Source organism: Stegostoma tigrinum, chromosome 1 (genome assembly GCF_030684315.1).
Source record: "Stegostoma tigrinum isolate sSteTig4 chromosome 1, sSteTig4.hap1, whole genome shotgun sequence".
Lineage (NCBI taxonomy): Eukaryota > Metazoa > Chordata > Chondrichthyes > Orectolobiformes > Stegostomatidae > Stegostoma > Stegostoma tigrinum.
In genome coordinates this window covers 151123470-151141138 of record NC_081354.1, presented here as the reverse complement: position 1 = coordinate 151141138, position 17669 = coordinate 151123470, and the positions used below count along the sequence as shown (strand labels likewise).

Sequence of the window (17669 nt, the reverse complement as noted above, 5' to 3'; positions counted from 1 at the left end):
AAGAGTGCTTAATACAGGGGCTGTTTATATATATAAAATAAAGCACATATAACTGAGCTTGCCACCTGGTGAGTAATTGCAACCACCATTGTACGCCAGGGAATCAGTAAAAGGAACGACAAACAGATGACTATTCACCGTGGACGTATTAAGGGGCACTGAACCAAAAACATTACAAAACATTTGGGTTCTCCCACTGTGTCCTTTCAGCGGTGTGGAAGAATTTGGGTCAATATGCGAAAATAACAACTGTTTCCCCCGTAGAACGATGATGCCAACATATCCAGTGCTGGGAGATACTTCTCAGAGAATAAATCACTCCAAAATAGAGATGGATGATAACGTGACCTTTGATTTATACTATTCGAAAATATTTACGTAGGCGATCGTCAGCTAGTTTAATTTTGTCAGCTCCCCGTGATTTCGTCATAGTTTCATATAAATTGCACTCACTGTTGAAGGCAAGGGACCATCTATTGGAAGTGAAGAGTCGGGGGTGGGGGTCGATAAAAGCTTCTTCTGAATCATTCCGGACGATTTCAGTGCAGTCCCGGACAAGGGAGAGGGAAGGGAAGAGGGAGCGGGAGGGAGTTACGTGTGCTGCTACTGTGAAATGGGGTCAGAATTTATTTTATGGAAACACCGTTTGCTCTTCTCGTTGATCCTTTTGAGTATTGCATGTTCTGAGGTCCACTATGGGCTCGCAGCTCCAGTTGAAAATCACGGTACTTTGTCGAAGATGTTCCCCAGGGGCAGTCATTGGGCAGTGGGTGAGTATTCAATTATAATGCTACAGCTCTTGCTGGACGTGGACGCGTGGAAATGTGTTCGAATCCGGACATTTAACCGTGCAGCCAGGAGACGGGCTGGACACTGTCTTCCCTGAAACCAAACGGTTCAGTGTTTGACCGTGTTTGACCAGTCGCTTAAGATTTAAAGTATCTTTCCGCCTCGAATACTGGCGGAATTCGTGGCTAGATTGAACTCGTCACTTCGATCATATTTCGAAACTGCAAAGCGTGTCTTTTATTGAAATAAAGCCGTTTCAGTTCCCTACCACAGGCGGCGCTTTATGCCGCGTCTGCTTTCACTGCCCTGGAAACAACACCGCTCTTTTATTTTTGCGCACATGTAAATTAGTTTTGCCACCTCGTTGATAGTTAGGATTATTTCTTAAAAGATACGATTTCGGTGTCCGGTTGGAACAGAGCATTGAACTTGCAGGTAGATATTCTTAAACAGCCTGTCCAGATAGGGTTATGACATATGTCTGGGGCAGCTGGGACTTGAATTTTCTGACCCAGAAATCGAGACACTGGTTCTGCACTAGAAGAGCCTACCCGAATGTCTTCTGCACTCGGTGTCCCAACCCGTTCGGCGCAGTAAGGAAACTCGGAAATAAGCAAAATAAGCAAAATGCTCGAGAAACTCATATTTACAGCATTCGCAGTATTTTGCTTTTCCTGTGGAGAAAACTCAGAAAAGTCTATAGTAGAAACCTCAATCTGGCCCGATACGAAGTAACCTGCAAAACGCAGCCAAGGTGCAAGAGGGCGCATGACCCTGCGATCTGTTGGAAAACAGTCGGTGCTAAGTCTAGAGATAATAGGAACTGCAGATGCTGGAGATTCCAAGATAATAAAATGTGAGGCTGGTGCTAAGTCTACCTCCTTTTTCTGAGATAGCAGAAACTGCAGATGCTGGAGAACCTGAGATAACAAGGTGTAGAGCTGGATGAACACAGTCGGCCAAGCAGCATCAGAGGAGCAGTAAGATTTCTGAAGAAGGGTCTAGGCCCGAAATGTCAGCCTTCCTGCTCCACTGATGCTGCTTGGTCTGCTGTGTTCATCCAGCTCTACACCTTGTTATGTCATTCCTTTTGCAAAGAAACGAAAAGTTAGTTCAGAGTGATGAACACAGCAAGAAAAAGAGGCATAATCCAGAATGAAAGAAAACCATTGTTTACTGTCGGCGAGCAGTTTACCATTATTCGCCCTCTTTGAATTTCTTTCCCTGTCCAGGAATTCCAGTTTGCAGTCAGAACTTTTAATGCCCCCGACAGCCGCGAGGTCGAACATCCCCAACATCTCAGGTAGTACGCGAGGAATTTCAGTGACTGTAAAGCGAAAAACACAGGATAGATACAGGACCATTCATACACGAGGAAATACCGACTGCGTTAGAATTCAAAAATAGCATATACTTTTAGGTTAGTAAGATAGGATTTGCTAGTAAGAGAACTGGGGTTAAAAAAAATCGCCCGCCTATTAACACATTAGAAGCTTTCCAATTACACCGGTGAAAAAAATTACAAGCTTTACTTTCAATTTCCGGCATTTAGACCACCTTTCCAAAATCTGGAAGCCTGTCTGCGGAACAGTTCGAATTCATAAGCGTGCAATTATTGTAATACTGCTTTACCGGTCACATGAATCACAGATTTTGCAGATTATCTCGTTTTTGTTGGAAAAAGATCTGAACCCAAAGGACCACCACATAACACTCCACGATCACAAGGTTTTCTTTTGGCGAGCATCTCGCGCCACCTTTTGTTTATACTTGGAGTGACAACCGGATCTGAACCACAATGCAGGAGTCAGCATCGCGACGGAGGTCCTGCCCAGCCTGGTTAGGCTCGTCGTCAAAGTAGGAACACTGCTGGAATGTACCCCCTTTTTGGTTTCTGAGTCAAATCGATATGAAAATTCTCTCGATAATTTGTGAGTTGTGCCTCACGAGTTGCATTTCTATATTCGAGATAATGGTGACTGCAGATGCTGGAGAATCCAAGATTATCAAGTGTGAAGCTGGATGAACACAGCAGGCCAAGCAGCATCTCAGGAGCACAAAAGCTGACGTTTCGGGCCTAGACCCTTCATCAGAGAGGGGGATGGGGTGAGGATCCACATTGGCACCAACGACATAGGTAGGAAGAGAGATGGGGATTTAAGGCAGAAATTCAGGGAGCGAGGATGGAAGCTGAGAGCTTGGACGAACAGAGTTGTCTCTGGTTTGTTGCCTGTGCCACATGCAGGTGAGGCGAGGAATAGGGAGAGAGGAGTTGAACACGTGGCTACAGGGATGGAGCAGGAAGGGAGGGTTTTGGATTCTTGGATAATTGGGGCTCTTTCTGGGGTAGGTGGGACCTCTACAAGCAAGATGGTCTTCACCTGAACCAGAGGGGTACCAATATCCTGGGGGGGAAATTTGCGAAGGCGCAATTCCCAATTCCTCCGCCTCCGCTGCATCTGCACTCCCGCACATCCCAGATGTCCAAGTTCTTCAAGGACTGCAACTTTCCTCCCACAGTGGTCGAGAACGCCCTTGATCGCGTCTCCCGCATTTCCCGCAACACATCCCTCAAACCCCGCCCCCGCCACAACCACCCATAGAGGATACCCCTCGTTCTCACACACCACCCCACCAACCACCAGGTACAACGCATCATCCTCCGACGCTTCCGCCATCTACAATCTGACCCCACCACCCAAGACATTTTTCCATCCCCACCCTTGTCTGCTTTCCGGAGAGACCACTCTCTCCTTGACTCCCTTGTTCGCTCCACACTCCCCTCCAACCCCACCACACCCGGCAGCTTCCCCTGCAACCGCAGGAAATGCTACACTAGCCCCCACACCTCCTCCCTTACCCCCATCCCAGGCCCCAAGATGACTTTCCATACTAAGCAGAGGTTGACCTGCACATCTGCCAATGTGGTATACTGTATCCATTGTACCCGGTGTGGCTTGCTGTACATTGGGGAAACCAAGCGGAGGCTTGGGGACCGCTTTGCAGAACACCTCCGCTCGGTTCGCAACAAACAACTGCACCTCCCAGTCGCAAACCATTTCAACTCCCCCTCCCATTCTTTAGATGACATGTCCATCATGGGCCTCCTGCAGTGCCAGTGATGCCACCTGAAGGTTGCAGGAACAGCAACTCATATTCCGCTTGGGAACTCTGCAGCCCAATGGTATCAATGTGGACTTCACCAGCTTCAAAATCTCCCCTTCCCCCACCACATCCCAAAACCAGCCCAGTTCGTCCCCTCCCCCCACTGCATCACACAACCAGCCTAGCTCATCCCCTCCCCCCACTGCATCCCAAAACCAGCCCAGCCTGTTTCTGCCTCCCCAACCTGTTCTTCTTCTCACCCATCCCTTCCTCCCACCCCAAGCCGGACCTCCATTTCCTACCTACTGACTTCATCCCACCTCCTTGACTTGTCCGTCTTCCCTGGACTGACCTATCCCCTTCCTACCTCCCCACCTATACTCTCCTCTCCACCTATCTTCTTTTCTCTCCATCTTTGGTCCGCCTCCCCCTTTCTCCCTATTTATTCCGGAGCCCTCACCCATCCCCCTCTCTGATGAAGGGTCTAGGCCCAAAAAGTCAGCTTTTGTGCTCCTGAGATGCTGCTTGGCCTGCTGTGTTCATCCAGCTTCACACTTTATTATCTTGCATTTCTGTATTGTTGTCTCTGTCAATGTGGACTGGATTAATGCCACACAAATTTACTGTGCTGAAAATGTGGTCTTCCTTATCTATAATCATGTAACGGAACAGATCAAGCCAGATATTACAGAAAATATAATGAAAATATCACGTTTTTATTTGAACATTTTCTGTTCGGTGCATCCATTTAAGTGCAACATTGGAACATTTAATCAATATGACAAGAAATATACACATTCTTGTACAAGTGATGTGGTCTTATAGTTATAATTGACAGACCCTCAGGGCATCAAAGCAAGAAAACCTTAGAAGGATGTTATTTCTCACTGTCCCTCTGTGGCAGTTCCCCCAGTCTTTAGTGTGTCTGTCAGCACATGATTCTAGACCTTGGAATGTGCTAGTCTGTAATGTTCAGTCAAGGTAAACTCTTTGCACTGGAAGACCAACAAGTTTTCAGCAAACCAAAGAGTGTCTTTTCTCTGAATTGATGGTCTTCCAGGTGTATTCAAGATGAGTTTGTGCTCCTGTGAAAACCTGGATAGCACAGAATTTTGTATCATAGAAATGTTTTGCACAAACCGCACCTCAGTCTCGACCTTTATCGCAAAGGCACATTCCAGAAGGAGATATGTGATATGTCTTCATCACAACAGCCATCACAAGGGCAGTGTATGGTGATTCAGAGCATGCATAAAAAATCTGACAGGTAGTGCTTTTCTCTCCACCTGTACAGTGCTTGTTGGAAAGTTCTGATGACAGGGTGTTGTTGAATGACTTTAAATGTCTCCTCAGGGCCACATCTAACAGGGTCACACAAATATGCAAACAGCACAGGACTCAGCCATTCAACTCTTCGAGCCATCACTATTCAATATGATCATGGCTAACCTTCTACCTGAACACCATCAACCTTCTTTCCCCATATAGCTTTGAGGATGTTACATTGCTGAATATTATATTTTTTATCCCCTCAACCAAAGCCACCAAAATAAATGAGCTATTTCTCTTGCTGTGATATTTAACATGTTTATCATGCTCTCAGACATAATAATATTTCAAAAGCAATTCATCAGCTGTGAAGCACTTTGGCTTTACCTGAAGATGTGGGTGGGAAATTTGCTAGTGCTAGCAAGTTTTGAGAAGATTTGTAGCTCAGGTTGAGGTTCTGGATGTGAGTTTGCTCGCTGAGCTGGAAGGTTAGTTTTCAGACATTTCGTCACCATTCTAGGTAACATCAGTGAGCCTCTGACGAAGTGCTAGTGCTGTTCGGGTGGATTTAAACTAGCTCAGCAGGGGGATGGGAAACTGAGGTGTAGTTTCAGTACACAGGAGGAAGACAATAGGGAGGACATGGGCAGGATCTCACTGTCTCAGGAGTGTGCTGGCAGACAGCAAGCTGGTTTGAAGTGTGTTTACTTCAACGCCAGGTGTACCCATAATAAGGTAGGTGAGCTTGCAGCTTGGATAGGTACCTGGGACTTCGATGTTGTGGCCATTTCAGAGGCATGGATAGAACAGTGTCAGGAATGGATGTCGCAGGTTCCAGGGTTTAGATCTTTCATTAAGATCAGGGAAAGTGGTAAAAGAGGGGGAGGTGTGGCTTTGTTAGTCAGGGACAGTATAACGGCGGCTGAAAGAACTTTTGACGAGGCCTCGTCTACTGAGGTGGTATGGGCTGAGGTCAGAAACAGGAGAGGAGAGGCCACACTGCTGGGAGTTTTTTATAGGCCTCCACAAAGTCCCAGGGATGTGGAGGAGAGGATTAGCAAAGCAATTCTGGGCAGGACTGAAAGGAACAGGGTGGTCATTGTGGGAGACTTTAACTTCCCTTACATTGACTGGAAATGCTATAACTCTAGTACGTCGGATGGGTCAGTTTTTGTCCAATGTGTGCACGAGGATTTCCTGACTCAGTACGATGAAAGGCCGACAAGAGGGGAGGCCACGCTGGATTTGGAACTTGGTAATGAACCAGGCCAGGTGTTTGATTTAGTGGTAGGTGAGCACTTTGGAGAGAGTGACCATAATTCGGTTACGTTTAGTTTAGCGATGGAAAGGAATAGGAACATGCCACAGGGCAAGAGTTATAGATGGGGGAAGGGCAATTATAATGTGATTGGGCAAGACTTAGGAGGCATAGAATGGGTTAGCAAAATGCAGGGGATGGGGACAATCGAAATGTGGAGCTAGTTTAAGGAACACATATTGCGTGTCCTTGATAGGTATGTCCCTGTCAAGCAGGGCGGAAGCGATAAGGGAAGGGAACCGTGGTTTACTAAAGAAATTGTATCTCTTGTTAAGCGGAAGAGGGAGGCTTATGTGACGTTGAGACGAGATGGTTCAGATGAGGCGATGGAGAGTCACAGATTAGCTAGGAAGGATTTAAAGGGAGAGTTAAGAAGAGCAAGGAGGGGACATGAGCTGACATTGGCAGGTAGAATAAAGGAGAACCCTCAGGCTTTCTATAGGTATGTGAGGTATAAGAGGATGACTAGGGTATGAATAGGCCCAGTCAAAGACCACCCTGCCCTCGTCAATCTTTTCGGTTTTGCGCGTCTCATATCCTGTGAATGAATAAAACAAAATAATTGTGCAGGCATATTCCAAGTTTGCAGTCGCTTCTGGTGGAGGATCTTTTTCAAAGAACCATTGAAACCAAAGTAATTCTAATTAAAGCAATCCCACCTATCATGCTTATATAGTACTGTATTTCAAGTTTAGTGAACATCTTCTTGATTCTTTTAAGGTCATTTGATGGGGAAGAAGAGCATTGATGGTGGCCTTTATGGCTATGCCAGCAGTGACAACATGGCTCTGTCAGAAAATGCCAAGCAGAGAGAAGATAACTTGCAATGGGCTGAGTTGGCTAAGGATTTCTTACGTTTTTGGGAAGGAGTGACATCCAGAAGGATTCAACCAACAAAGGAATACTTCCCAGTCTTTAACAAAAAGCCATGGCAGACAACGGACAATGACATCCAAGAGGCAAGTATACAACGCCTACTTTGTAATGAGCAAAGAAAACTCTCCTAAGGGATTGCGAATCTGTAACTAATTATAAAGAGCAAAAATATCAGTATTTTAATCCCTGATAATCGGAAGAATTGGGGAACTCACCTAGAATCTTGGTTCATGATTACTCTGCATTAACTGCTGCTGCTGGAAAGTTGAGGGAGAAGTATAACCTGATTGAAATGATGCTCCTTATTTGGGAATAGCAACACCAGTATGTAGTTTAAACACAGGAAGTGTTTATTTTGTTGGGTACTGGAAACGGTACAAAGTCTATGGAAATATATGCTTTCATTTGGAAGGCAATGGAGAATATTAGAGGAAGAGGATCAATTTTGATTTAGATGCTGGAGGACAGAATTTCCTATGATGTATCAAAGTTATAGCTGTGCAATGTGGAACAACAGCAGCTAAAAACAATTTACATTTATGTAATTACTTCATTGTAGTAAGACGTCTCGAGAAGCTTCAAAGGAACAAGAGCAATTTGATACAAAGGTATGTAAGCAAATATTTAGACAGATGACCAAGAGGTCGGCCAAAGACGTTGGTTTTGAGAAGTATCGCAAGGAGACAAAAATAGAGAGGCAGAAAGATTTAGGACAGGAATTCCAGAGTTTAGGCTTCAGACGGCTGCATCATGGCTTCCAACAGTAGGGCGATTAACGTCAGGGATGTACAAGTATCAAAGGAGGGCTGAAATTGCACAGGTAAGCAAGGTTTCCCACTGTTTAGAAGGAGAGAGAGGGGCAAAGCCATTTCAGCTGGGGAAAAAAGCAAATAATCAATCTTCAACAGTAACCTTCAACAGTATGAAGCTTCAATGGGACTAAGTATTCTTCCCCTGCTAGTTTAAGAAAATGACTGAAGTTTTTTTATGAATCACAGAGTATGTAATAAATGTCAACAGCTTCTGGTACAATAATACACTCTTAAAATAGGAAGAATATTGATAAGAGAAGACATCAGAAACAATGGCTTTTGTGTGCTGCCCTACAGTGGAATATCAGTGGAACTGTTTACACGGTTTTACTGGTGCCTGCACTAAACTTGACAAGGTTACAGTGGGATGGAAGAGAATCCGTGCAGAAGTTGTATGCCTAAGTATTTAAATTATTAAGTGCAAACATAAAAGTCGTTGTGGCTGAAATTCCTGGGTGATATGTTGCAATTAAGTCCCATATAAAATGCCATTTCAAATCTAACAGAATGTGTGCGGACAGGTTTAAAACACATCTCCCTGTCTGAAGTCGTGGCTGCCAGTGTGGAATAGAGGAAAATTAGGGACGCAGGAAAGATCCAAATTGAAGAATTGCCGAAATTGTGAAGATGAATAAGGCTGCCAGAGCTTGGAGAGGCTATGCTAAGAATTCTAACCAATGTGTTTTGTTTGAAGTTTGTTAAAAACAACTTCATGAAATATGATAATCACTGGTAAGATCAGCATTGATGCTCATCCTTAACTGTCCTTGAGGAGGGGATAGGGCACCATAGTCTGCATGGTATGTGTAAACCCTCAGAGCTGGTGATTTTTCAAAAAAATTCTCAGCTGTTGATAAATGATGACAATTCTTTCTAAGTCTTCAAGATTCTCTGGACAAAAATAATTGGTCCCTCTTGAGACTAACTGTATTGTTTTCATTGAATGGACGCATGCAGAAGGAGACCATTTGATCCCACACATCCTTGCCAGTTCCACACAAACGCCCTTTTCCTGTAGCCCTGTGTTCTTTTTTGTCCTTGATGACTAGAATTCCTTTTTAAAACTGCAAATGAATCTACGTCCACCAAACTCTCAGACTGTAATTTCCAGATCCTAATCACTCACTGTCTGAAAAAAATCCCTTCGCGTTGCCTTTGTTTCTTTTCCCATTTGACCTAAATTAGCGCCATTAGTTCTTAACACTTCTGTCAATCTAGACTTCAAATCTTTTCGAAAGTGTGGCTTCCAGAATCATGCCCAATGCTCTGGTTGAGGCTGGACCAATATTTTATGAAAGCTTACCATTGCTTCTTGGGATTTGTCCTCTATGCCTTTATTTATAAAAACCCAGGATCCCATATGTTTTACTGAGAAGTTTTTAATCAGCCTGCTCTGTCACCTTCATGGATTTTTTTAATATATAGGTCAAAGTACCTCTGGTCCTGATTGCATTTTGGAAATTTACCTGCATTCTGTAATACCTAAACTTACTCTTCCTGGCAAAGAACAACATTTCACGCTTCTCACATTAAACCTCATCTGCCATTTGTCCATCTATTCTACCACTCTGTTTATGTCCTGTTGAAATCTATCGATACCATCCTTGGTCTGCGTCATCTCAAAATTTAAAACTGTGCCCTCAAAAGACAATTGGGAGGTGAAGCCCTAAGTATCTACATTTTCCACAATTTCTTAACTTAGTACCCTCAGCTGCATTTTTACCCCCTCCCCAGGCCTGGTGAAGGGTGTAAACCCAAAACATCAACTCTCCTGCCCCTCTGATGCTGCCTGACCTGCTGTGTTCCTCCAGCTCCACACTATATTATCTGATTCCATAATGTATGAACTTTAAGTGCAATCATTCAGGATAATTTTTTAAAATCAATTTTTATTCCATCCAGGGTCAACTACATCCTTTCTAGCTTTACAGTAATTTACCTTTACTTGCTCTTTCTAATGGCAAAATAAACACTTTGCCCCCCTCAAATCATACTTTTTCACTTGTTTAATAATGACAGTGGATCTTTCAGTCCCTAACCACCATTTAGTAATATCATGGCCAATCTGACTACAGCCTCAATTCAACTTTCTTATCTGCTCCCTATAAGCCTTGACTTCCTTATTGATCAAAATCTACCTAACTCAACCTTGAACATATTCAATTATTCAACCTTCTCTGTTGTGTGGGGAAGGGAAGTCCATAGACTAACAATCCTCTGAGAGAGAATAAAAAATTTCCTTACAGTCTTAAATGGGAGACTACAATTTTTTTAAACTGTGTCCCCGTTTTCTAAACTCTCCAACAAGGGAAGCATCCTCTCAGCCTATCAAACCTTTAGGACTTCATATGCTTCAATAGGATCATCTCTCATTCTTCAGTGAGCATTGATATAGCCTGTTCAAAATTTCCTCATGAGATAGCACCTTCATCATAAGGATTGGGATAAGAATTTTCTCTGAACTTCTAATTCCGTTATAGCCTAGATTAGGTAAATATATCAAAACAGTACTCCAGATACAGACTCACTAAGACCCTGCACAAATACAGTAAAACTTCCCTTCTTTTATATTCCATGCTCCTTGCAATAAATACTAACATTCCATTTGTGCTGCAAATCACTTGCTGCACCTATAAACCAACCTTTTGTGATTCAAGCACATGAACACCCAAATCACCCAATACCACAGAATTCTGCAATTTCTCTCCATCCATACAATATTTTTGGCTGGCCCTACATTTTCATTCTTCTAGCCAAAGTAGACAAGTTCACATTTTCCTACATAATACTTCATGTGTCAATTTATGCCCTCTCACTTAACCTACCTAAATCCCTTCATAGTCTCTTTATGTCCTCTGGAAACTCAATTTTCTATCAATCTTCATGTCACAAACAAAATCAGTAACCGTACTTTCACCCAAGTCCTTGACGTACATTACAAATAGTTGAATCACCAGTGCTGACCCTGTGGCTCGTCAGCCTGAAAAAGACTCATTTATTTTTTATTTTGTGGGGTAACCCTTGATATATATTTCTACCTGACTTCCTGTTATACTTTTAGTTCTTCCTCCTTAATTTCTTTTAGTCATTCTTCACTGATTTCTGAACCTTGCCCAATTTCCTGACCATCATTGATTGAGCTCTGCAGCTTTCCATGTTTTTCTTTCACATTGATGCCATCTTTAGTTAATCACTGTTGGTGCATTCTTCAGAAAGAGTTTTTCTTTCTCAATGCACTATGCCTTTGATGACACTTTCAGCATACCTCCTGAAATGTTGGCTGTAGTTCCTCTACCCTCCTGCTTTGTAACCCATCTTCACTATTTACTCATATACTTAGAATGGTATTCGATTAAGTATAAAACATTAGGCTTTGACCCACTCCTCTCACCCTCAGGCTGAATGTCAAACTCTAACGTATTATGGGCACTGCCACCAAGTGGCTCTGTTACTGTTGAATTATTAATTAATCTTATCCCATTGCACATGGCCAGATCTAAAATAATATAATCTCTGGTTGGAACTAAAATGTATTTACAATAAAGTGTTGTCTTCACTACTCTCGAAGAACTCATTGTCTTGGTGACCTTTGCCAATCTGATTTGTCAAATCATTCATGTTTATTGCAATATTTTTCTTATTAGCCCTCATTATTTTTTCATGTATGCACTTCCCACAGTGTAGCTACTGTTGGAGGCTGAGAACGTACTTCACAAATGACCACTTATCTTTGCTATTTCTAATCTTTATGCAAACTGATTCCAGGATGATTCAAGTGAAAGCTATCCCAACAGTGCACTCCAGACTATCTCAGTTCTGATGCCAGTGCTGCATGTGTCAAAACCCATTTATCCCACACCTAGCTTTGAACCATGCATTAAATTCTCTAATCTTATTGATCCCATGGTCTGATAGCAATCCAGAGATTATACCTGCTGTGGTGCTGCTTTCTAATTTAGCGTTTAGCTGCTCATAATTCACAAGCAGAACCTCTGTCTTAATCCTATCGTTGGTGACTGCAATGATTGATAATGTGATGAATGATAGAGACTTGCTGCTTCTATCTTTCTGCAGAAGCTATCCCTCAGAATATTGCAGGCTGACTTTACCTTTTGAGTTTCAGTGGTCCTTTTTGGAAAAGCTGCAACCCACTCCTAAAATGGTTCAATACTAGTAACATTTCTATATCCGTGTCAATGTGAACAATTTGGGTCTTGTGTTGCAATAGAAATGTTGATTAGCTTTCTTGAGGCCACCTCCCTAACTCTATATACTTAGGTTTGGGGACTTTAAAGAGTAGCTCTATAGTTCTGACTGATCTGACCAAGTTATTAAGGACATTACTGCAAGATAGGACCTATGGCTGAAGGTGCAACTACAAGAATTCCTTGAGGTAGTGCACTAAACGCAAACACCTTGTGTTGTTTTACCAATGCTGTGCCCTCCATGTTCACTGATGATTGCACAGTGCTCTGCACCATTCATGACTCCTGATACTGGAGCTGTCTGTGGCCATATGCAGCAAGATCTGGACAATATCAAAGTTTAAACTATTTGGGTAATTCACAGTGCTTGGTACTGTTCAGTAAGTGGCGTCTGAGCACAGAAGTTTTTCTAATATTAGACAATACACTCTGAGTTTTACAAACACAAACAGGCTGAGTATGGCCATTTTTTGTCAGTTGCAAGCAACCAAAGGAGCATGCTTTTTCACACAATCCATCAGTCACTAGGCAAAGAGCCTAAATAGCAAGGTCTTTTCAACCTAATGGCAGCTTCTTGTTTGGTAGAGAACACAACTTTTGTTGTAAAGAGCCTGGCTTCATCTTGCTCAATTTTTTTAAAGATTCCATTTGAGGTGGGCTGGGCACTTCTCAGGAAAACATTGGTGGTCTTCGATCCATTCATGATTTTGTGTGAGTTGCAGCGAGCAACAATCTGTTTGGATCATTAGTATTCTGTAGGATACATTTTATGTGAACTACATTGGCATCAAGCGTACACTGGGACCAAATGGCTCAGGCTTAATTGCAATGTTTGCTGATAAGGTCAATTTTATAGCACGGGTAAGTATAAGAATCCCACTGAGTATAATGAGCAGCAAAGGTAGGCTTTCAGTAGACTATATTGGACAACCCATTTCAGAATCCTCAACGGGCACAGTAACAAAAGAGAGCTTGTTAGACTGCCTCATTTCAAAGATGAATTCATGTTTGTGTTGAAACCCGTCATGGCAACCTGGATGCATTATTTTTATCTGAATCTGTATTCATTGATATCATGAACTCAACAACTCATGCATTAAAATTCAGCTCTTACAACACAATGATTAAGCCCAAATAAATGCTGTTGCAATTCGATCTCCTCTAGATATAACTCTTGTTAACAACTTTGTTGGTTTCTATGAGAAACAGATCCTAAATGGAGTGATCCCTAACCTCTTCCCCCTTGCATTTTTTCAATGCGTAGATGATGTATTTTTTATACTTGAATCTGCAGCGACATATCAGAATTTCAAAAATCAAAGGAAAATACTGTGTCACCCGACTGTGTATTTCTGATCTAAATGATTACTAAATTTCTGGGTTAACTTTACAAACCACTATAGCTTTCTTTTATTTTGAATAAGAGCATGTATGATAAGAAAAATGTTTTCAGTTTTTCTGCAGCGCAGATGTTAACCATTGGTTGGTGCTATAAGATGAATTTAAATCTCTTGTGCAGTTGTATTTTTACTTGAAGCGACGTTATTTTTCAGTAGTTTTATTTGCATTGTAAACCATCTTTTTTCTTTTTCCTATCTGTGCAGCACCCCCATCTTAGTTTTGCCAGTTTCAAATACATCATACTCTCATTTAGCATTGACATTTTGCCCACTAGCCACCACCCTTTAATTAATGATCCTTGTCCCATCCCAGATCCTTGCTACTGACATTGCGGTCTGAAGGACTGGGTCCAGATTTGACCATGTCTCTTCTCAAACCGTTTCTATTTACAGACTTGTTGTCATGGTGTGAAAGCCATTTGTCTAATAATGATGCTAGGCACCAACAGTAGCAACTTACATTCATGTAGCACCTTTATCATAATAAAATACCCCAAGGCCCTCCATGGTGCTCAGTAGAACAAAGTATAACACTGAGCATCAGTAAGAAATATCAGGCAAAAGGACCTAAAGTTTGGTCTCAGAGGCAGATTTTATGGAACCCCTTAAAGAAAGAAAGTAAGGTGGAGAGACTGAGAGGTGCTAGAATGAATTTCCAAATCATAAGACTCCAACAGCCTAAGGACCTGTTACCAATGGTAAATTAATCAAAATTGAGGATGTCCAAGTGTTTAGAATAAGATGTAGGTCCAAATGAAATATAACAGATGCTGGAAATTTTTAAATTGTAGTGTTTGGTTCGTTTGTATGGATCCATTGTCTTCTTCTTCTGGTAAACCTCAAAGTGAAGAGGATTTTAAACATGGAATACAGCGTATGGCAAGAAGTTGTGGAGGCTGTTTTGCACTTCAGGAACCACATGGTTCTGGGTCACCAGGAAACTTTCTTGTTTTTACCATCATCCATAGGCTTACTGGAAGGATTTGCAGGTTGATAATCAACCTGTTTGGCTACATCACAAATGGAATACATTGGAGACTAAAAAGGTAGTACGCAGAGAAAAAATGAGGTATGAAGGAAAACTGGCCAAAAATATAAAGGAGGATAATAAAAGCTTTTTTAGCTATGTGAAAAGAAAAAAAAAATGGCTAAGACTGAAATAGTGCCCTTGAAGTCAGAAACAGGTAAATTTATTATGGGGAACAAAGAAATGGCAGAAGAGTTGAATAGGTACTTTGGATCTGTCTTCACTAGGGAAGACACAAGCTATCTCCCGGATGCAATAGTCGCTGAAGGACCTCAGGTAATGGATGATCTGAAGGGAATTTATATTAGGCAGGAAATTGTGTTGGATAGACCTTTAGGTCTGAAGGCTGAAAAGTCCCCGGGACCTGATGATCTGCATCCCAGGGTACTTAAGGAGGTGGCTCTAGAAATTGTGGATGCATTGGTAATCATTTTTCAATGTTCTATGGATTCAGGATCAGTTCCTGCGGATTGGAGGGTGGCTAATGTTGTCCCACTTTACAAGAAAGGAGGGAGAGAGAAAACAGGGAATTATAGACCGGTTAGCCAAACGTCAGTGGTGGGAAAGATGCTGGAGTCAATTATAAAAGATGAAATTACGACTCATTTGGATAGCAGTAGCAGGATCAGTCAGAGTCAGCATGGATTTACGTAGGGCAAATCATGCTTGACCAATCTTCTGGAATTTTTTGAGCGTGTATCTATGAAGATGGTCAAGGGAGAACCAGCGGATGTAGTGTACCTGGACTTTCAGAAAGCCTTTGATAAAGTCCCACATAGGAGATTGGTGAGTAAAATTAGGCACATGGCATTGGGGGAAAAGTACTGACTTGGACTGAAAGTTGGCCGGCTGACAGGAAGCAAAGAGTAGTGATAAACGGGTCCGTTTCGTAATGGCAGGCAGTGACCGGTGGGGTACCACAAGGTTCGGTGCTGGGACTGCAGCTGTTTACAGTATACATTAATGATATAGAAGAAGGCATTAAAAATAATATTAGCAAATTTGCCGATGACACAAAGCTGGGTGGCAGTGTGAAATGTGAGGAGGATGTTATGAGAATACGGGGTGACTTGGACAGGCTAGGTGAGTGGACGGATGCATGGCAGATGCAGTTTTATGTGGATAAATGTGTGGTTATACACTTTGGTGGCAAGAACAGGAAGGCAGATTACTATCTCAATGGAGTCAAGTTAGTTAAAGGGGAAGCACAATGAGATCTAGGTGTTCTTGCACATCAGTCAATGAAAGCAAGCATGCAGGTACAGCAGGCAGTGAAGAAAGCTAATGGCATGCTGGCCTTCATAACAAGAGGAATTGAGTATAGGAGCAAAGAGCTCCTTCTGCAGCTGTACAGGGCCCTGGTGAGACCGCACCTGGAGTATTGTGTGCAGTTTTGGTCTCCAAATTTGAGGAAGGACATTCTTGCTATTGAGGGAGTGCAGTGTAGATTCATGAGGTCAATTCCCGGAATGGTGGGACTATCACATGTTGAAAGATTAGAGGGACTGGGCTTGTATACACTTGAGTTTAGAAGGATGAGAGGGGATCTGATTGAGACATATAATATTATTAAGGGATTGGACACTCTGGAGGCAGGAAGCATGTTTCCGCTGATGGGTGAGTCCAGAACCAGAGGACACAGTTTAAAAATAAGGTGTAGGCCATTTAGAAACAGAGTTGAGGAAAAACATCTTCACCCAGAGAGTGGTGGATATATGGAATGCGCTGCCCCAGAAGGCAGTGGAGGCCAACTCTTTGGATTCTTTCAAGAAAGAGATGGATAGAGCTCTTAAAGGTAGTGGAATCAAGGGTTATGGAGATAAGGCAAGAACAGGATACTGATTTGTGGATGATCAGCCATGATCATAATGAATGGTGGTGCTGGTTCAAAGGGCCGAATGGCCTACTCCTTCACCTATTGTCTATTGCCTATTGAGACATACATGAGCACATTGATTTCTTGGCACCAGCGTATTTTTAGGGATTAAAGGAATTAGGAATCCTTCTGGTTTTAAGTTATTTAGAATTGTGAGAGCTATTCAATTTTTTAAATTAAACAGGTCATCTTTTCATTAAATTTTCTTTTTTATATTCAATCAGGATTCAGGTTATGAAATTGGTTCGCTGCTTTTTTGTGGTAATTGTGTAAATTTCCTGTTTGGCCAGGAGGTGGAGTGATTCGCTTTGAAAAGAATTTGATTTCACCCATTTTTCTTTCTACAGAGATTTGCAAAGGGCTAATGTGTTACTGGAGGCCACAGAAGAGTTTGACTTTAGTCTTTTTGCCTTTTGAGCAACTAAATAATAAGATAATAAGATATTCACCTTGTTGCTTTCAAACAGTTCTCGGTTAATTAAATGATTACAAATACAATGTTTTTGTTAATTGACAATGTTTCTTCTTTGACAGATCGTGGATTATCTTCTGCAATTGACTAGTCTGAAGGCTGAAACCCCAAGCTGAATACATTATATCAATCCTGCCAGAAATAAATCTCAAGAGACTATTATGTTCTTTTCTCCAAGTATTTAGCTGTACCAAATTCTGGATAAATTTGCTTTTGTTTTAAAATAACTGAATGTTCTTGTACCTCTGAACATTAACTAAATGATTTTCACACAGCAGATTATGCTTTGATGTTTTTAATGTAAATAAGCATTGTTAGGGAAGGTCTTCCAATATAAAGATCATAACTTTACTATTTTGGTGTTTTATAATCATTTGGTTTGCAGCTACATTATGAATTCAAAGAATAAACTCTTAACCATATCATGTAAGTTTCTATAGTTAAAATAACTAAAGCTATTTAGAAATGGATGATAAGCACTCACATCTGAATTCCTGCGTGCACACTTTGAATGTGAACC

At 41.9% G+C, this 17669-nt stretch overlaps 1 protein-coding gene across 2 annotated transcripts; it reads left to right on the top strand.

The window, feature by feature from the left end:
• Positions 1–466: 466 nt before the first annotated feature.
• On the top strand, positions 467–17466 carry grp (gastrin-releasing peptide). 2 transcript variants are annotated; one of them, XM_048540069.2, is made up of 4 exons: positions 467–770; positions 7202–7440; positions 7917–7965; positions 17212–17466. In XM_048540069.2, the coding sequence occupies exons 1-3, from the start codon at positions 614–616 to the stop codon at positions 7917–7919; spliced, it is 399 nt and encodes a 132-aa protein (XP_048396026.1). In that variant the 5' UTR covers positions 467–613; the 3' UTR covers positions 7920–7965; positions 17212–17466. The 2 variants fall into 2 exon arrangements, with proteins under 2 accessions (XP_048396026.1, XP_048396017.1); XM_048540060.2 differs by lacking the exon at positions 7917–7965 and having other exon boundaries at positions 468–770.
• Positions 17467–17669: the final 203 nt, after the last annotated feature.

Excerpts from the sequence above, each read along its gene's own strand:
- grp (XM_048540060.2), top strand. The coding sequence starts at position 614 with ATGGGGTCAGAATTTATTTTATGGAAACACCGTTTGCTCTTCTCGTTG. Across the intron at positions 771-7,201 it reads GGGCAGTCATTGGGCAGTGG|GTCATTTGATGGGGAAGAAG; the intron begins GTGAGTATTCAA and ends GATTCTTTTAAG. Across the intron at positions 7,441-17,211 it reads CGGACAATGACATCCAAGAG|ATCGTGGATTATCTTCTGCA; the intron begins GCAAGTATACAA and ends CTTCTTTGACAG.